The sequence below is a fragment of the Simochromis diagramma genome, unplaced genomic scaffold, assembly GCF_900408965.1.
Source record: "Simochromis diagramma unplaced genomic scaffold, fSimDia1.1 OVJJ01000565.1, whole genome shotgun sequence".
Taxonomy (NCBI): Eukaryota; Metazoa; Chordata; class Actinopteri; order Cichliformes; family Cichlidae; genus Simochromis; species Simochromis diagramma.
Window position 1 is genome coordinate 2,240,530 of NW_024387304.1, and position 20,939 is coordinate 2,261,468.

Consider the following 20,939-nt stretch of genomic DNA (forward strand, 5'->3'; position numbering starts at 1 on the left):
AGGGAGGGACAGATAGATCTTTGATCTCTAAACCTGTTACAGTGGCCAGAGACATGAAATGACAAGACACTGAGGCTGATACAGACTGTCGATCACTCAGTGGTTGCTCTGCATTATTTAATTATTTCTTTTGCTTTACTTGGAATCTGTGGTGTGACATTCGAGCATTATCAACAATTTAGTTGAATTGTAGTTATTTTTTTCAGTTGAGAACCCATAAAAAGCTTGTTAGGCGTAAATAAATGATAGGGGTGACCATTTGTCCTTCAATGATTTGTCACAGAAAAAAAAAAACACCACAGGCATCAGTTGTGGTCTCAGCCCTGCCCACTTAAAAAAATATTTGTCTCTCTCTGTTTCCACGTGAAAGCCATGTTGCGCTAGTACATCCAGGCCAAGTAATTTCCTTATGAAAGTCCCAGCAGACACAAATTTGATTTAAGTTGATTGATTTTTCAACACTGTGAAAGTTTAATGGAAAAATCAGCAGTTTCCCTCTGTTTGGTTCTACAAGTCTAACAGATCCCAGTTAGATGCTAGGCAAAGATCATTGCTATCAGTCCCAGCAAAAATAATCAAGAATAACTTCTCCCAGTGTTTGGCAGGCCAATTCTTAAAAAAGAGAAATAGATAAAGAGAACAGACGGCACAGTGTGAGCCACGAGGGGTGAGGTTGACTGCCGCAGGAGGACAAACCAGTTTCCGTCTGGAGGGTGTGGACCTTCCAGCCCTACCCACCTGTCAGACTTGTCTCTGCATCAAACACTCAGCAGCACTCCATCACGCGTCACCTCACCTGCTTCTCCTCCACTCGCCGAGATTCTTCCCAAAAGAGAAGATGTCCACAAGCCAGGCGGAGAACACACAGTCAGATGGGAAATCCTTTGAGCAGCTGAGACATGAATGTCTCATGAAGGGAGTCCTGTTTGAGGATCCAGATTTCCCTGCCAAGGACTCCTCTCTCTTCTTCAGCGAGAAAGTTCCTGTCCACATTGAATGGAAGAGGCCCACGGTATGTAAGCACTTGAAATCTGTTAGATGCACATGTGCTGTTCATGAATTTCAAAATACTGAGTGACTTCAGTATGTTTCATCTAACGATTATCTGGTGATTTTTTCATACCCTTAAAAAGTGCATGTTTACTATTCAAATACATCTACATTAACTACACGAACTGCATGTCCACAGCCGTCCATGTGACTGCAAAGGCGCTGAAAACATTAGACGACAAATTACTGAAATGATTCCATTCAAAAAGTGAAAGTTGATCAAAACTCTGTTTTTATTACTCTGAACCTAAACCAAGTCATGAAATACTTGTAGTTATAGCAGCAAAACCAGTTCTGCAGGTGAGCTGTGTAAATATAGCTGAGTGCAGCAGGAGTTTGTGCCACTCTGAGCCAACTTTTCTGAAGTAAAAGTGGAGTGGGCTGGTTTGCAGCTGCTCCAACGTCGTGTGAGAGGTTTGCTTTTGCTGATCAACTTAATGTTGAGACATTTATGTACAATTTCATGAGTTTTTGGCTTCAAACTATGTCATGTTCTCGTTCATTTTTTGGGGTACTGTTTCTTATCGTACACTTCAGCTCCAAAATCTTTACCTGTTAACACGCCTACAGAGCTGACCCGATTTAAGCAACCTGTCGAACTCACAGCTCATGCTCGTTACAGTTACTACACATTTCTGTCCTGGGTGTGTGCTTTGTGTGCTGTGTATTTTGTGCGCACTGACTGGGATACCAGCCGATTAATATGTTTGGAATGTGAACACACCTATCAAACACACCGGTCTCCCGTGTCATTTAAAAAATAAACCGACCAGTTTGTTTTCCTGTTTTGTGACCCTTCAACAGGAGATATGCAAAAACCCAAAGTTCATCTTAGATGGCGCAGACAGAACAGACATTTGCCAAGGACAGCTCGGTTGGTATTCAAGTTACTTAACTACTTTTAAATCTTGAATATTCACATATTTCACGGTTTTATTAACGTGGCACTTGTTTATTTCCACAGGGGACTGCTGGCTCCTGGCAGCCGTTGCTTCGTTGACTATGAAAAAAGAAGCCCTGGCCCGAGTTGTCCCACCTGACCAGGAATTTAATCAGAGATATGCTGGTATCTTTCACTTCCAGGTAGGATTCTCTGATCATAATAACAGACTATACAAAGATGTTTACACACTGCAATATTTCCTGGAATAAGCAAACACATAAGGGATAAAAAGAACCAGGATGACAGCACGTTTAAAGAAGCGTCATGCATTTGAATGTTCTTTTAAAAATTGTTGTTTCAGCGACTCCAGAACTTGCAACAAAAGAGGCCGATGACATTAAAAGAACGCCAGAAAACATAAAGTTCAACACTTTTTGACTGATTGATCATTTGGCAAAATGTTCAGTCAATAATGTGTTAAAACACAGCCTGTAGTGTATTTGCAGTACATTTTAAGCAGGCGGGTGTATTGGAAAAAAGATGCAGTGCCCAACCCGTTCAAAAGAATGGGTTCCACCATGTTCCTCCAGATGTCTTTTTCAGTACCGTTACTGTTCAAGCCTTTTGTTGCCTCAGTCCCAACCCCAACAGTCAGATGCAAAATGAGCTCATATTATTCATGAAAGAGTAAAATGTTTATGTCTTTTTTACATTTTATACTGTGTTGCAAGCAAAAAACACATTTCAGTCAAACAGAAACAGATTTACAAGTGAGATTATTTTAAGTAATCAAACATTGTCTTCACTTTGTGTGAAGTCGGTGTAGGCAGTAAACTCACCGGTTCCTCTGTTAGCTACACTGTAACATGTTCTCTGATGGTCCCTCAGTTCTGGAACCACAACAAATGGCTCGATGTGGTTGTGGACGACAGACTGCCAACAGTGAGAAATCAACTCATCATGCTCCACTCGGCCTCCAGCAATGAGTTCTGGAGTGCGCTGCTGGAGAAAGCCTACGCCAAGTAACATCACTTACTTCCTCTTAATATTTTGTCTGTCTTTTATCTTTCCATTCGTCTTGTCACATGCATGTTAAACATGTGACAAGAGGTTATTTAAAGAAACACTGTATAAACACAATTAAATTAGATTGCACTGAAACACTAGGACATTTTTTTCTTTCGTTTATTTTAGATTGAACGGCAGCTATGAATCCCTGAAGGGTGGCAGCACAATGGAGGCCATGGAGGATTTTACTGGTGGCGTGGGTGAAATGTATGAGACCAAGGCTGCTCCAGGAGACCTGTTCAATATCATGAAGAAAGCCCTGGACCGAGGCTCAATGATGGGATGCTCTATTGATGTAAAATAAACAATCTAATTTTTAATTTTTGCCCATGAGGTTTACTCAACATATCAGCTCAGTTGCTGTGTTTTAACTCTCTCTGCATGCTTTGGTTTTCTTCAGATCACTAGCTCTGCAGAGTCAGAGGCCAAGACTTCCACAGGCCTGGTGAAAGGACATGCATACTCCATCACAGGTGTAGAAGAGGTAAAAGTCTCAGTAACAGTCTCAGCAGCAGATGTAAGAATAATGAGGGGGAGCCACTTGTTGCTGAATAATCGTAATTAGAAGTTTACAGACTCAGGTAATTGTAATACTTGTTAAAAGATGCAACTGTACATCTGTAAATATGAAACTTCGATCTTTAAAAAATGACCTTAAACACAATGGCGTTAAAAAAATAAAAACAACAACTAAAATCCTACAAAGACACATTAATTACATTTAAGTTTAAATCTAAATAAAAAGCCAGACTTAAAAACGGTAGAACATATACTTTTCAACAATGTAGTCACAGAATATTGTTTTTGGGTTTTTAGGTGAATGCCAGAGGTCAGAAGGTGAAGTTGGTCCGGATTAGAAACCCCTGGGGACAGGTTGAGTGGAACGGTGCCTGGAGTGATAAGTAAGAATAAAGAAAACTTTATTTTGACCTTGAAACTACACATATTGTCTAAAGTTCATTCTTCCACGTGAAAAGCAGGTCTCCTTGAAGAGTCTGTGCGTGAGAGTCGTCCTCGTAGTTTATCTCTAGTCTATAGTCAAACAATATATTTGTTACTTTGAATACGGTTCACAGTCCGACCGCTGCAGCCTATTATTGAACAGTAAAAAAAAGTTGTGTCTATATGCAGATGTTTTACATGTTTGGTTTCTGTTTTCATATTCATTCAGTCATTCTGTGTTCCAAGTTATGCAATCATCATTGACTTGGCCACAAAAAGCGGTAATTACACCCCGGGTACCCCTGAGACGCTCAGGTGCCAAAGGGCCATTGGAACCTCTTAAGACTAGTTGTAGCAGGAAGAGAACAGACATAATAATATTATTCAAATATCTGAAACTTTCCCAGATTTCACATTTAGACAATTTCAGTAACTCCACGTTTGATCTTCAACAGATTTAAGGGAAAATAATTGTCCAAAGAAAATTGAATAGTTTTCATTTTGATTGTGGTACTTTTTCTCTGATTAACGTTGTAACAGATCCTCTGGGGGTTTTTTTCAGTTCCAGAGAGTGGAATTATATCGACAGTGCAGAAAAAAATCGCATAATGCAGAATTCAGCAGATGATGGTGAATTCTGGTGAGTCCACATAATAAATTTCAAACTACAGATTAAGATGTGTAATATGTTTAGCAGTCTCCAAATTGTTCTTCACATTGTCGTGTAATATTTTTGCATATGTAGTATATGAATGTAGCAGTGGAATGAAACAAAATGGCAAAAATGAACTGCCATAGCTTTTCATGTTTCTCTGACTTGGACAAATTAGTAAATTAACGTAAATGAGTTTCAGGCATTGTTGACAAACTTCAGCCAGGCTTTTTTTTAAACTATACAATTTCACACTCTTGTGCAATACTTAGCACTATTACTTCACAGCAAGAATGTTTTTGGCTCAAATCCTGGTTGCCGCCTCGCTGTATCAAGTTTGCCTGTTCTTGGGCTGAGCCAGCTAATCTCTGCCAATTCCAGCTATCAGCTACAGACTTTATTGTCGCCCAGTTAAAGAGCCCGTGGTCCTAACTTTAAGCCTTGCTAATGATTAGATGGATGAATTTTTCCAAAATTCACACACACTAGCTGTGCTAGTTTAGGAGTGACAATGTTGTTGCTGTTTGCAACTCCAGGATGGAATTTGAGGACTTCAAGAGGAACTATGACAAAGTGGAGATTTGCAACATGAGTCCTGACTCCCTGACTGAGGACACAAAACATCAGTGGGCAGTCAATGTGTTTGAGGGAAACTGGATTCGGGGTTCCACTGCTGGAGGCTGCAGGAACTACATTGGTGAGATCAATACATCTACAAATCAAAAATTTTCAGACAAACAAATTCAGCAAAGCGTCAGGCATACTTAGAGATTTCATTGGATTTTCCTTTTTTGGTATTTATATTTTGACATGAACTGGTTTAAATGCAGGATTCAGTTGGCATTTCTATCTCAAACTGCTCTCTCAAAAAGTTCTACATTTCTAATCTGCAGACACATTTTGGAGCAACCCTCAGTTCAAGCTTTTGCTGAACGATGCTGATGGTGATAATACTTGCAGTGTGGTCATCGCGCTGATGCAAAAGAACAGACGAAAACTGCGAAAAGAAGGCCTGGACCTGGAGACCATTGGCTTTGCTGTGTATGAGGTCTGGAAAAACACTGTAGACTGTGCACTTTAACCATTTTTTATGTTATCATAAATAGCATGGGGCGGAGTGCTGGTCCTTGCAGAACACATTTACTAGCCCCTTTCTGAAAGACTTAGTCTCGGCATTAGTTTAAAGGAGCCATAAACTGAGTCAAAGAAACAGATATTTGTAGATGAGCAATAATATTAGCAAAAACTTCCGACTTTTTTCTGCACATGTTAAATATTACAGTAATGTATTTCTTCTGTCCAATATAAATGTGTTTAAGCATTTCATATCTCTTCACAAGAAGATAGAGTTACGAGACAATGAAGAGAAGGCACAGCCTTAAAAATGCACCAGAAATGTCCATTCGGACACAAACTCACTGGATGAGCACCATCTGCTAAAGAAGTTCTTAGTGATAAAAAGTTTGGGGACATTGGTAAAACGGATGTGTCTTTTTTATTAGTGATATAGTTTCTTTGCATTTCAAAATATGTTATATTTTTAAAAGGTCAGCCTTGCACTTCTGTCTCGCTCCTTCATATTTACTTACTTTCTTCTTTTGTTACAAATTTACTTACAAATTTAATTTAATGTCTTTTCTCCCGATTTGTTCAGGCTCCAGAGGGCGAGGACCATGTGGGGAAAGACTTCTTCCGTTACAATGGATCCAAGGCACGCAGCAGAACCTACATCAACATGCGGGAGGTGGCAGAACGCTTCACGCTGCCTCCTGGAAACTACCTGCTGGTTCCCACCACTTTCCAGCCCCACCACGAGGCTGACTTTCTTATTCGTGTCTTCTCTGAGACAAAGGCTGAAGCTTTGTGAGTGTGCAGCTCTGGTTCTGGAGCGAAACTAAAAGAGCAAACAAAAAGTTAAAGCAATATCAAACCTAAAGAAAACTTTTGGGTATCAAGGAATAATTATTTAATAACCTGATTAAACAAAATTTGGGGGGTTTCATTTCATTTCAACCCTTACACTAACTGTTACACTATGCCTTTTCTTCACAGAGAGATGGGAAGCAAAGTTGATGCCGACCTGCCAGACGTAAGTAGATAACCAGAAGCCCAATTACCTGTTCAGTCAATCAAGCAGCTGAATGTGTTTATACTGAGCCTGTGTTGTTTCCATCAGCCACCCATGCCCAGCCCTCCAGAGGAGGAGACAAAGGAGGAGAAAGGCCTCAGAAGGCTGTTTGAACAGCTGGCTGGCTCGGTAAGAAAAGCATCTTCGGCTTTGGGGTAACAGTGTTTACAGCATCCTTCATTTGTACAGATGAGTAGTGTTTTTGTAAGAGCAAGTTTGTCTAGTTTGTACATTTTCAAATCAAGTTTCACCTTTTTACAATGAAAACGAATTAAATAATTAAAGTGCTTCAAGTTGTTATGATTCCACAAATATTTTTTTACCATTTCTGGAATTTTGAAATGAAATTTTGAGCCTTCATTGTTTTAGTTTTACAGTACACTAAGTGCACAGCTGTTGTGAAGAAATACCCACAATAAACAATATGCGTAGCTCCAAACCACAATTAAAGGCCAGCTGCTTAAAAAGAAAGAAGAATAATGATGATTTTTCTGCAGTATGAATGTTGCAGAAAAACAACAAAAAACCTAAATTATAACAATTTTATGAGCTTTACTTGATTTATTTATCAACATCTATTTTTAATGAAAAAATTACATATTACATAAAAGAGCTGGTTATATATGTGGCAAGAAGCTCAGATCTGCAAATGATGATTATTTCTGTTTCTGCATCCATCATGGTATTTATTCATTTATTCGTTCATTTTATTTTTATTTTTGCAATTTTCTTTAGTCAGAATTCCCTGATCTCTTCCACTTTGTAATTTTTACAGGATCAGGCCATTTCTGTCAGAGAGCTTCAGGAGATGCTGAATGGTGTTCTCAGCAGAAGTAAGTGAATGAAAGTTTCTGGTTTTTGTTTACTTTTCAGTCCATTTTCTGCATTTCATGCAGTCATCATATCTCCTGCAATTAAGTTCTACATTTGTGATGTTTGAAGCTTAACTTCTTCGCCTGATATTTGTTAAAAGTCAGACGTACAGGTAATTTCTCCTAGAATGTGTGTCACAGTCCGCGGATGCAGACTGTATGGAGATGAGGTGTGGACCCAAAAGCAGACGCGTGGAACAGAACTTCATTTTAACAGATAGTCATTTAATAGGGCCGGTAGAAAAACACAAAACAAAGGGCAAAGAAAGTTAACATTAAACATGAAAACACACTGAACTTGAAACCTAGACTTGAGATGCATCGATTCCTGGAACACAAGACATAAAAAACAAACACATGGGGAACACAGCTGATACAAATGAACATGATGCCACAGGGGAAGCAAAACTAAACACACTGAACATGGAACATGAGACTATCAAAATAAAACAGGAAACATAGAGACTAAGCGCGTGGACTTGACATGGGGACAGAGAAGAAACAGGAGGCGAGACACAGACATAAGTGAGGAGCAAATCCAGAGCATATGACAGCTATGGACAACACACATGAACGCACCTGGCAGACAGGGAGACATGTAACGAAACACAAGGAGGGAAACATGTAAACAGGAAGGGGAGACAAAGACATAACCAAGGAAACATCCGTAGAGAACGAGACAGGAGACACAGGGATGAGACAGTGACGGGAAAAGAGAAATATTACATAAATATTAAACAGAGCAGACCAGGACTTATTCAATACTAAATAGGAAACTAAAGCATTATAATACAAAGAAATCACAAAACACCATAAACTCAAAAGGCTGTGTCAAATGACCCAGAACCATGACCATGTGAAGCTAATACTAAGAGTTTTTTTTATTTAAGAAAAGCAAGCAGAAAAAGCCAATTTCCTTCCTACAGATTGTTTTAGGGCGATATCTAAAGGAGAGGTTGATCAGCCTACATTGGATTTTGCCAACACAAGAATCAAAGTGTCACAAGTAAGATTACATACTGTGGCAAAAATAAATAACTTTTATGTTGCTGTTAAGTTTTAGTGGCTTAATAGCAACTAAAAAACTTTCAAAAACAACACAATAACAAGGCACACTGTTGTAAATATGTTAAACATCATTTGAAGACTGAACTAAATACATTTAAAACACCTGAGGTCAGTATCACATAGCAAAATACTTTATCTTTTGTGTAGTGTATACATTTTCTCCTCACATCTTGATGCCTTATATTAATGGTCAGAGATGATTCATAAACTTCGGATTTTGTGTTGCATTATTACATATAGCCATGCTTTTTGTATCACTACCACTTTAATCCTTTATCTTCAGGAAAAGAGATCAAATTTGATGGCCTGAGTCTCAGCACCTGTCACAGTATCATCAATCTTATGGATGTATCCTTTCAAGTTACTGACTCATTCTATGCTTGTCATTGTGTTACATAAGTTGTCGCATTAAGCCATGCGTACTTTGTTTGCCCTAATGGGTGCTTTACTAAAATAGTGATACTTATGCCAGCATGTCCATATTCCATCACAAGACAAAGTTATCGAATATTTTTTGCTGATATTTTGTGTGTGTTTGTTTATATGTGATAGAAAGAAGGTTTTGTTGGTAAGCTATTTTCCACAATGCTTCTTAGGTTTTTTTCTTGACACAGTAAACCAGGTGGACAACACGGGAAAGATAGAGTTCCAAGAGTTTAAGGTCTTCTGGGAAAAATTGAAGAAGTGGATTGTAGGTGTTGATTTATATTGAAAAACTGTAAATGAAATGTTGGAGGAGCACTTTTCTTTGTTGCTCAGACTATTAACCACAAACGTCCGTTGCTACAGATGCTCTTTCTATCCTTTGACACGGACCGGTCAGGAAAGATGTCATCTTATGAGCTTCGTGGCGCTCTCAAAGCCGCAGGTGAGAGTTCCCAAGCCCGTCTTTCTCTTTCTCTCTCTCTCTCTCTCACCTGATGGACCTGTAGTGTTTACCAGAGGGAAGGGAAAAAACGAGTGTTGAGGGTGTGAGTGGTCCTTATTGATGATACTGGCTTTCTGCTGAAATCTGCCAGTGTAAATATCTCTGAGGGGATTAGTGAAGTGCCAGTTAAATCAAAGCAGTAATTATAACACTGCAAACATTACAATAATGATTTTAATGAATATTAACACTACATCTAATAAGAATGCCTGTCCTGAGTCTCTGGTAAGTTGAGTCTAAATCTTTTTTATCTGAACATCAAAGTTTCATAGATAACTGCTGCTTTTCCGCCAATGCAGGCATGCAACTGAACAACCAGCTCCTGCAGCTGGTGGGGCTGAGGTTTGCTGACGAGAACTACGAAATTGACTTTGATGACTACCTCACCTGCATTGTCCGTCTGGAGAACATGTTCAGTATGTACAAAACACTATGTTAAAAGATCGCTTTACATTTTGGGAAACAAGGATCACAATAAGTACAAAAATACATAAAGATCAGAGAGAAGACTTCTTGCTGTGTTTTTTTATCCAGGAGTTTTCCAGGCTCTGGACAAATTCAACAGGGGACGAGTGCAAATGAACATCATGCAGGTAAAACCACAAACACGCCAAACGTGAATCCTGAGTTTTTTTCTACTGGATCTTCTACTGTACTGTACCTCACATACCTGATGCGTCTGTTTATCCAGGTCCGTGACAGTCAGGCTGTCAGACATTTTATGCTTCCTTTATCTCCCAATAACTAACCAGATTTAGGATGTAGCATTCACAGCCTTCATGCTTTTGCCGGTCGTCTTAACATTGACTGCAATTTTCCCTCTTTGCTTCACAGTTCCTGATGTTGTCGATGAACGTATGAGGAGGAACTGAAACGGATACCAGCGGAGGAACAAAACGCAGCAGATCATCTTTAAGAGCAATGTTGTGAATATTAAACTTCGCCATGATTCAGATTCTGTGCTATTATTATTATTTGAAATGTAATGTGAAAACACTGTCTGAGCTCAAATGTTTTTGAATGGGAGTGGTTTATAATTTTGGTCATGGGTCCATCTGTAGGTATTCACTGCCTCTGACATGGTACGAGTCTGTGAGCTCAAATGTAGGATTTTAACAGCTGGGTCTGTAAAGCAGCCAAGTGCACGAGAGTGTTTGCCTGGCAAGTCTGCATCAATCTCACACTCGTCCAGTCGAATTTTGCTTGTGCAAATCAGTCTGACTTTTAGTAGTTTTGAGAAAACTAAAAAATTAAAGGAGCAACTGACCCTCTTACACTCACTTTCAAGGCAATCACATGCAACAGACTGTCTTGACTAACAACTTCACTTCACTGTGGCAGCAACATGAGTGCCTTTATGCATGCGTCCTGTTTTTGTTTACATAAAAAACTCAAATTAACTGTCAATTTCCTTTTGCTGTGACACCAAAGAAATCTTAAAAATTTGAGTATTTTTTTAAGGCCCTTTTTCTGTTAGCTGATTGCATCTTATCTTAATTATGATAAAAAGTGAAAAAGGCTAACTGCAGCTATTAATGAACGAACCTGTCTGTGCCTAAACTTGAAAATTAGCTGTTACAGGAAGGCCATCACTGGGTTCCACCCCTGTAAAAATGTAATGAATCAGATCGGTTCACATCAGCAGAATGTAATTTGCACATGAATGACTTCACGGATAGCAAAAGCAGAAACTTTCATTTGCAGCATGCTTTGTCATAGTGCTTGAACTAAATTTTGTTGACTTAAGCTTTTGGACAAAGTATTGGTTTATTTTCTGTTGGTTTATTGCTCCCTGCTTGAGTGGGAATCATTTTAAAATAAAACTTGGTTTTTGTGTTTTCTCTTTCATGAATTTCTTTGGAGGACTATTCAAGCCAGATTTTGGGCCTACTTGTTTTTGTGGACTTTAGCATTGTTGCATTAGTAATTTGATAAAATAGATTTATACAAATAGCTGTTGATATTTAGTGCAGGATTACGTGGCAAGCTTGTTCTATGACGTCACATGGAAAACTACAATTAAACATACACACTGATCATTTAGTTTTCAAATTAAAACATTCCAACATTTTATTCAGGACACAAAATGTGCTTGTTTTTTACTTTAACACTGAAGAGAGAACCACCAAACTGATCAATATAATAAAGACTTAACACAAGAAAATCACTGTAAAAAATACCTGGAGTGTAAATTGGGTAGAGATAAGTTTTGAAAGACAAAAATTGCTGATTGACAACCAGTAATGTTTAACATAAGACATGGAAAAATATCAGAGTGATCTAAAACAAAAATGTTTGCACTGCTATTCTTGTATCAAAGCAATTTCCGGGAAAGTGGAATGTCACCTCCTGGTGCACAGAGACTGGATCTAGCCAAGGTTTCTCTGTCTTTTCTTAAAGACACCAAACAAAAAAGAAAACTGCAAAACACTCCGTGCTCTGTGATGTTAAGTGCTTACATGAGACATTTTCTTTTTTTTCTACTAAAAAGTAGACATTACTTCTTTTGTGTGAGATATTGTGACAGTGGAGTGACAGCTTTCAGTTCTTGTGTTGTTTGGATTCTTTCGCAACGACTCAAACTGTACGTGTAGAACTGAATGAAGGTGTGGTCACACCAACCAAACAGTCACTGAAATATGACTCAGCTGAAACACACACACACACACACACACACACACACACACACACACATACAATAAAAAATATTACTTTATAGTATTAACTACAGTGTGCGTCAATGGAGCTGTGGAGAATGCATACAATGTGTCTCATTCATGTTTCCTCAATAATTTTATACACAAGAAAGAAATAAAGAAATTTAAAGACATACTGAGGGCATATCTGTGCCTTCATTTGAAAATCAGCTGCTTTAGGAAGTCAGCAGTGGCATGAGGATGTATGGAAGTATGTGAGGATGGTGCAAGACATGTATGATGACAGTGAGACAGTAGAAGTGACCGCTAGGTTGGTAAGGGGATCAGCTGTGAGCTACTTCTTGTTTGCAGTGGTGATGAACAGGCTGACAGACGAGGTCAGGCAGCTTGACAATGATGTTTGACAGCTTTGTGATCTGTAGTGGAAAAGATGGAAGCATACCTGCGTATGTGAAAGTATGCGAGACAGAGTCGCAACCACACAAAGCAACAGACACTGAAGAAGAGAGTACAGGTAGAAAATAATGCCAAGGCTGACTGGTTACAGAAGGACAGCAGCAAGAGTGAAAAAGCAGGTTTACTTAACGGTAGTGAAACCTAATGTGTGGTTTGGAGCCGAGGCAAGGTGGAGATTATTCAAATACTGAACAAAGGATGGAGCACAGCTCAGCCTCAAAACAGCTGAAAACCTGTTCATCAATAGATATAGCCATCTTTTTTTTTAAAAGTTCTTTATAAATTGGTTTGTCCTGCGTTGCACTGAATTATTTAGTACATGAAAAAGCCTTTTGTATTTTAACATGAGAATTTAATAGTATTTGCTGAAACGAATTGTTCAACGATAACAGCATTTTTCTTTTCTGTCTTTCTTTCTTTTTTTTGCTTGTACGGTGGTTTCTCCAGAACAAGTGTTAATCATAATTGTTGATATAGTAAGTGCACTTAGAACGCCTGTCTGCACATTGTGTCCAGCAGATGTCACTGTGGAGACACGTAAAACTGTTTTGAAACCTTGATACAATTCTGCTTCGAACGTTTCAGTGTTTCATAAAAACTTCTTTTGCCCATCACTAACACATAATACGGTGTGGCGACCCCTAAAGGACCGAAAAATATTTTTGTTTTTCGGCACTATATAAATAAAGTTGCATGGGGAAAAAATTCTTGGAATATACTAACTCCATAATGTCGTGGAATTAAATTACACATACATGACACGCAGGAATCACGAATAATATTATAAATATAAACATAGTTTTAAATATTTTACAACATTATTTATTTTTTGTGGGAAAGAAAACCTTATCGTAGCATATCAATGCTTTCATATCGATGCCTATACCCCCTTAGTCTTGCTAATGGTTCTTTCCAGTAATGGTAGCATCAGCGTGGTGAAGGTGAAGGCAGCGTGTATAAACAACGGAGAAGGAGTGAGCACTTAAACGGTTACATGTTGTAACAGCTACCCGTGAATCGAGATTTGAAGACCTTTTCGCTTGACCCGTCGGAAAACAGGAGAGACTCTATAACAAAATGGTAAGATATTGCCAGGCTAAGGCAGCTAATGTTGTTAGCTAACAGTGGCTAACGTGCCAATTCCCCAAGAAAGTGGTAAAAAAAATTGGTGAGCGAGAGGTTGTGATAGCTTTATAATTAGAAGTAGACATTGAAAACTTAAAAGTAAGTTAAATGAAAAGTGTCCTGTTAATCCTGTTCATGTGAGCTAGAGAGTTTACCCATGAACTCAAATGATCTAAAAGAGTCTCTAAAATCATTGGCAGCGTTTGTTGTACCCTGCTCAAAGAGTTAGACGTAAGTAGTAAAGTGGCATCTCACACAGCATTAGCAACTACATTACAAAACGAAGTTGTTATAGGTGTTAACTACAGCAGGATTAAAAACTTAACGTAGGTAGGTAGGTGAGGGGAAAACATATTAGTTGACTGAAGTAAAAACTATTCTTTAAAACAAACAAACAAAGGAAATGGCTTAAGTTTGAATTTTTGACAATTTAACCAAGTTTGCCATGGCGTCAGCCATAAGGAATCCGTGTTACGTTTGCTTATTGAGAACACTATTGCGTGACGATCCCCACGGTGTTGTATTTGTATTGTAATACAGTACTGAGCATTGAATCAGCTCTAGTTTATTTATATTTTGTTTCCAATCAGCCAGACTTTGTTGTATTGTTGAAAGTGGTCTTGAGTAATGGGCATTTAGGCTTTCAGAAGTCTTTCAAAGTTTCTCTCTGGCTTTTTTTCTGTTTCTTTCAGCCCCATCGAAAGAAGAAGGCATTTATTGACAAGAAGAAGGCTGTGACCTTTCACCTCGTCCACAGGAGTCAAAAGGACCCTCTGGCTGCAGATGAGAAAGCGCCACAGCATGTCCTCTTGCCTGCCACAAAGGTACAACCTTGCTGTTCTGATCATAAGTCGTTTTACTCATGTTAACAGGATGTGTGTTTAATGTCTGATTTTAGCTTTTGTTGGTTTTTAAGAACCCTAAAGGGGGTTAAACTGTTCAGGACTTCACAATGAAAAAGGAATCAGCAAAGTCATTTGTCATAATTAGAGTTGTTATTTCTTCTTCTGTATTTGTTCAATCACGTTCTTCTGCTCTGATTTACTTTGGTCAAACTAAAGGGGCTACAACCCGGTGGCTAATATTTCACTTCATTTCAGAAATGCCGCGTTAATGTGATGCTGTGATCATGTGTTTGTTGTTGCTTAGGTGGAAACGGAGAAGAGGCGTGAGGAGCAGCGGAAATTTGGCGTATTCTTTGATGATGATTATAACTACCTTCAGCACCTGAAGGAGGCGTCGGGCCCATCTGAGCTGGTGTACTCTGACAGACAGCCTCTTTCCCTCCAAGATGAAGAGGAGGAGAATGAGGGGGAAAAAATCGTGCACAAGGACAATCCTGTGAGTTGCTGTGAAACATTTTTAACAGACTTGTGCACCATCTAGTTACTCTGAGGAATTGATCTAAAATGATCCCTGTGTTGTTCAACGAGCAGGCCGCCTCCATCAACCTGCCTTCTTCAGTGTTCGCCTCAGAGTTTGAAGAGAAGGTGGGACTTTTGAACAAAGCTGCTCCCATTTCAGGTAAACAGCCCATCACTTAAAATGGAATAAAGTGTTTTAGGACCTTTATCAAGCTTCTAAAATAATAGTTATCTTAATAACTTGGATATAAATCATCATTAAATACTGTCTGAATGTTGTCGCTCAAGATTTGCCACGCTAATTACTGTGTGACCCGATTTAGAAGATTTTTCTAAAACCAAACAAAACTGAAATTTTGCGTCTCATCAGCAGATTTGGGTCCTGCAGCAGAACAGCAGGTTTTAGAGCCGTGCTTGTCAAACATGCAAATTACAACACAATATGCAAAAATGTGGTGGGAGTCAGTTTGTGGTGTCATATCTAGAGACGGGAATTGATAAGAATTTAGCGATTCCGATTCCATTATCGATATCTCTTATCGATTCTCGTTGGCTCCACTTTGAGAGTCGCCGCCATCTCTAAGCAACATATGAAAGACATTACATTCATGCAAATTAATTACATGTTGTCTGCTATTTCCCCTCTTTGTTCTGGTCATTGATAAAAATAAAGTTCTAACACATGATACACGGAATACTTTAAGGTAATGCAGTATGTTACTTAATTACTCCCTGGAGAAAGACGGTCGTTATACTACTCGTTACTTTACTTTTATTTTACTCTGTAAACTGATCTGAAACACACCGTCTCATAACTTCAGTTAACAGTAGAAACCTACAGGCTGCAGCGCCCACACACCAACACAAACCCCTCTCTGTGACCAGTTTCTGCTTCTGCAGTAAAGTGAGCACAGCGTAGAGCTCAATACATCGATATTTTGTGTAAAATTTTGTTTCACTATAATAATATAAACATTTACATAAATATACTTTGTTTCATATTAAAGATAATGTGTTAATTCTAACATGTGATGCAACCTAAAGCCAACCTTCGGCTCCTGACGTCACAGTGAAACTGTCTTATACACTTTCCTCCAGGACCCCGGCTCGACATGGATCCGGACATTGTAGCTGCGCTCGACGATGACTTTGATTTTGAGAACCCCAACAACATCCTGGATGATGATTTCATCATCAGAGCAAACAGTGGGACTGGAGCTGTGGAGTAAGAATTTCAATAGTCAAAATTTTCTTTTTATCCCTCAAAGGTTATTTTTGTATCTTTTAAAAAACGAGATTATTCCAGATTTGTGATTCTAGACATTTAGAGACTTTTGTAAAGCCCGAATGAAACTGTAACTGCAAGGCTGATTTCTATGCCTAAAAATTCATTTTCGCTACAGCAACATTGTTTAAATGTGACTTTTGGTGCCTTAACTTTTATAACACAATCAGAAAAGTATTTTCTGATCATCAAAACACCCCAATCTAAAACTTGAGCTGTATCTCAATTCATTTTGAATAAAACAGGAAGACAGAGACTCACTGTTCCTTACTGCTAAAACGCATTTTGTTTCGGCTGAGATAGATTTTGGTCGCCCGACCGGAGATATCGCTAGCACCGGGACGTCGGGCTAGCGATTTTGCGAGCCCTGGGTTCAGAGTGCATGTAGATGTTAGCTGGCACCGCCAGTATTTAATATATTTAACCTAATGAATATATTTAACACAGTGCAAAAATTCTGTCATATCCTGTTGTAATTGTTTGTATTTGTGTAACCTGTGATAGAGGAGACGGTCACGATGATGATGACGAGTGGGAGGACACAGATGAGGAAGGCGACTTTGACTCTGAAGGCGGTTTTTCCAGCAACGAGGACGCGGAAGGGGACGGTCGAGAGTTTCTGTTCATGGACGAGGAGACGAAGAGTCGCTTCACTGAGTACTCGTTGACTTCGTCTGTGATGAGGAGGAGCGAGCAGCTCACCCTGCTGGACGACCGCTTTGAAAAGGTGAACATTTTTGCATTCGTATGGAGTCTTTTCTCTGTCAGGAACTCTCCCCATCTTCATGTAAAAGTACAGTGACAAATGAAGCACCTGAGATAAGACATGAAAGCTCACACTTCCTGTATGGTGCCGTTTCAGTTTTATGAACAATTTGATGATGTTGAGATCGGTCCGCTGGACAACGCTGAGCTGGAAGGGTTCATCGAACCAGACAGTGTTCGTCTGGATGAAGTCCTCAAGGACTACTTCAAACAGAAAGAGAAGGAGTGAGTGATATTTCATTCTTTTAGTGGTGTGGCTTTAAATGATCTATTTGATTAATGTGTGTGGGGTTTTTCCCCTCTGTTTTGTGGATCAGGTTTCTGAGGCCGGAAGATTTAGGTCCCAAAGAGCTTCCTGTTGTGAGGGAGGAGGAGGAAGATGAGGATGAAGAAGAAGAGATGGAAACCGTTGTTGTTGAAGCTCCAGAAGAGAAGTGGGACTGTGAAACAATCATCAGTGAGTTTTATTCTGAGCTCTTTTATTCATCCAAGTTTTTAACATTGTAAACAGATTTCTTGATCTGTGACATCGTTCGGGAGAACAAACAAACACATTCATCTTTCCAGAGATATTTAAATGCAGAATATTACTGCGTAAAAGTCTTGAGCCCTCATTTCTTTGTATTTCACGTCCACTTTTTTAATGTAATTTTTCAAGTTCTCCTGATTCTCTGATGGTTTTTTCAAAGTGTTTCTTTAGTTTTTCATACATGAGCATTTTCATAGGAATGTCTTTTTTGTGTTTAGCCTCTGAACCCTTTATCACCCAAGTGATGCAATCCACCTGGAAGTTTGGCTGTAAAATGACAAAATCAATCTGTCTTCAGACAGCACTACCTTGTGAATGCTTTGTGCTACCATGACAAACCAAATATCCCTGTAAAGCTCAGCTTCTGTTCTTACTGACACATTTCAATGTTTGCCTGTTGCACAAACTGTAACAGAGTTACACTCATTTAAAAGGAGCTGTGAAATGGCCCTGCTGACGTGCCGGTGGTTTTAAAAAAAGAAAATTTAACACTGACCTGTGAAGCATTGAAGAATATAAAATCCCCCTAACTGAAGGAATGAAATGACAAAACTGCTTCAGATGATCTCTTTAGGCATGTTGCCTCTTGCCTAAAGATATAATCACTACAAGCCTTTTCAAAGAAACAACTTCCCATTTCTTTAGCTGCATTTACAAAAATGCCATAGATAACAGTTTGACAGGCATAAAATAATATTTATTGTACCAGCAGCGTGATTTTCAAAGCATTATCAGCCAAAACTTGGTATGACATAGTGTGGTGAGCAGTGACTTTAATATGTTAAGGGAAAAGGGCATGTGGACAACAAAGGAAACAACAGCACAACAAAGGCCTGGATGATGCATCTGGCTCCTATGTTGAAGCATCTAGTTTTTAGCCTCAGTAGAACTGGATTCAGTGGAAGGATGGCTGTCAAAAAATGTGAAGAAAAGCCAAAGTACACAAGAACTGGACTGAAAATCAGTGGCAGGTCTTATGGAGTGATGAACTCAAATATGAGACCTTTGGCTCAGATCACTGGTAGGATGTCTGAGATGGTACAACAGTGAGAATCTACAGACTTGTGCAAAATAGTATAAAACAATTATTTTGGAAGTCTTGCTTTTGGATGAGTGCAGCTCCAACAAACTGAGACTGTTGAGATTACTTTATGGTGTTGGTTTAATTTATTGTTCAGTAGTGGTGGGAAGTGTAATACATCTTTATTCTACAGATGATCTTTTTATCCATTTCTTTTCTCCTCCAGGTACATACTCCAACATATATAACAGACCCAAAGTCATCGAAGAACCTCAAAAGGTAAAAAACAAAGACTGAATTTTGTTTTTACAAATGTTAAGGAATATAGCCATGCATGCTCGATCTTCCTGATTATTAAGTGGATTCGGTTCATCTGGACGTAGCGAGAAACGTTTAGTGGTCTCTCCACTGAAAACGCTTCGTCCAGATGAACAGAATCAGAGTCAGACCTTCAAAATTCTGAAAAACTCTTAAATCTATTTCATTTTAATCCTGTTGTTGTTGTCAGTAATGTGACTTATGAATCCATCCATCCATTTGCTTCTGCTTATCCTTTTCAGGGTCGTAGGGGGTGCTGGAGCCTATCCCAGCTGTCTTAGAGCGAGACAGCTGGGATAGGCTCTTATAAAACGCTTAGAAAATGTGTTTGAGTCATTTTTTTTAAGGTTCATTATTCATGTTTATTCACGTGTGGTCTGAATTGAATTCTCTCTGTCTTTAGCCAAAGCCGATCCGTGTTTCCAGTAAGACGGGCATCCCTCTGGATGTGCTCCCAGCCAGAGGCCTCACAGCCAAGCAGGCAGAGCGCATGACGAGAATTAACGACACAGACCTGCCTCGTGTCTCCGCTCAGCCTCGAAGCAAAGAGGAGAGCAAAGGAGAGAGGAAGGCCAGGAAACAGGCTATCAAGGAAGAACGTAAGGTGAGGACGTCTGTCCCAGCCTCTGAACAGTTTAGAACCAAATGATGAAGTCACAGCACCTGTGACCTGACACGAGCAGGTCAGCGAGCTGTATCTGAAGTCACTGCTGTGACAGTGGATCAGAGACGACTCCTCTCAGCACCATCTAAAATCAGCTGTCTCCATCATCAGCACGAGTTAATTTTGACCTAGTCTCTCTGTACTGCTGAGCCCCAAATGTGGATTAGTACACTGCTGAAAATATTCTCCTTTTAACAGAATAAAACGACACTGACCAGCTGTTTTTTAGACCAAGTGTTTATGAAGTGTTTATAAAAATTGAGAGCGAGGAGCCTGTTTGGGGATAGACAGATTATTGAGGACCAAGTCAATGTTGGTTTTGTTCTTTTCTTGGAATTTGTTGACAGTCAGAATGACAAAGGTCTAATTCTTTAACCCAGCCTAAGATTAACGAGCTGAAGAAGTCATTGAAAGGAGTCTAATCCAAGTGCAAACTGGGGTAAATACTTTGGTATCCTGTGCTGACTAGGCTCAGTTATTTATTTATTTTTTAATGATGAAATATGTGATGTTACAAAGCCTTCCCACAGAAAGGAAGCTGTGATTATGCCATGAAGAGATTTGTAGAATATCAGTTTTACATTTTGATTCCTGATATTTTTTATTTTGTTGTATTTTTCTTTAGGAAAGAAGAGTTGAAAAGAAAGCCAATAAAATGGCATTCAAGGAGGAAAAAGCCCGACAGGAGAAGCAGATGTTGAACTTGAGGACAAATGTTCAAGGCCTGAAGCTTTAGCAGCTGCCCGCCAGGCCTGTGCCTACACTGACTTTTCAACTGGTCACATGTTGCTCTTCACCTCAGTGGAGCTGACAGAACAGGAAATCATGGCAAATGAGAGGGCTGAGGGGATGTTGCGAAGTTTTGGTTTCCCCAAATCATCCAATTCATTCAGGAAAGAGCAAAAAATTAAAATTTCATCTCCAGTAATCTGGCTCAGGATATCGTGCTGTTGAAGGAATACTGAAGGACAGGCTGTCACGCTTCAGTCATGCCTGTCAAATATGAATTTTGCGCCTTTATTAAAAATACTTTAATCCAGGTTTCTGAGATTCTTTCTTTAAGTCTTGTCATGCTGTACTTTTACCACAGGTGATAAGGTGGATGACTCAGTGGCTGATTCTGTGTTAATCATATCTAAGCAGCAATATTAATTTTATTATGGT

The 20,939-nt window shown here is 39.2% G+C and overlaps 2 protein-coding genes across 2 annotated transcripts; both read left to right on the top strand.

Moving 5' to 3' along the window:
* The first annotated feature begins 738 nt into the window (after positions 1 to 738).
* capn9 (calpain 9) lies at positions 739 to 11,434 on the top strand. The gene is made up of 20 exons (XM_040004161.1): positions 739 to 1,012; positions 1,855 to 1,924; positions 2,015 to 2,133; positions 2,822 to 2,955; positions 3,128 to 3,296; positions 3,402 to 3,485; positions 3,818 to 3,903; positions 4,506 to 4,583; positions 5,132 to 5,292; positions 5,489 to 5,643; positions 6,250 to 6,458; positions 6,648 to 6,684; positions 6,772 to 6,852; positions 7,499 to 7,556; positions 8,947 to 9,011; positions 9,286 to 9,354; positions 9,453 to 9,531; positions 9,891 to 10,007; positions 10,126 to 10,184; positions 10,426 to 11,434. The coding sequence occupies exons 1-20, from the start codon at positions 839 to 841 to the stop codon at positions 10,450 to 10,452; spliced, it is 2,031 nt and encodes a 676-aa protein (XP_039860095.1). The 5' UTR covers positions 739 to 838; the 3' UTR covers positions 10,453 to 11,434.
* Positions 11,435 to 13,602: 2,168 nt separating this feature from the next.
* Positions 13,603 to 20,816, top strand: ltv1 (LTV1 ribosome biogenesis factor). The gene is made up of 11 exons (XM_040004162.1): positions 13,603 to 13,784; positions 14,522 to 14,653; positions 14,979 to 15,170; positions 15,266 to 15,353; positions 16,292 to 16,418; positions 16,983 to 17,205; positions 17,341 to 17,468; positions 17,561 to 17,700; positions 19,020 to 19,072; positions 19,515 to 19,715; positions 20,401 to 20,816. The coding sequence occupies exons 1-11, from the start codon at positions 13,782 to 13,784 to the stop codon at positions 20,509 to 20,511; spliced, it is 1,398 nt and encodes a 465-aa protein (XP_039860096.1). The 5' UTR covers positions 13,603 to 13,781; the 3' UTR covers positions 20,512 to 20,816.
* Positions 20,817 to 20,939: the final 123 nt, after the last annotated feature.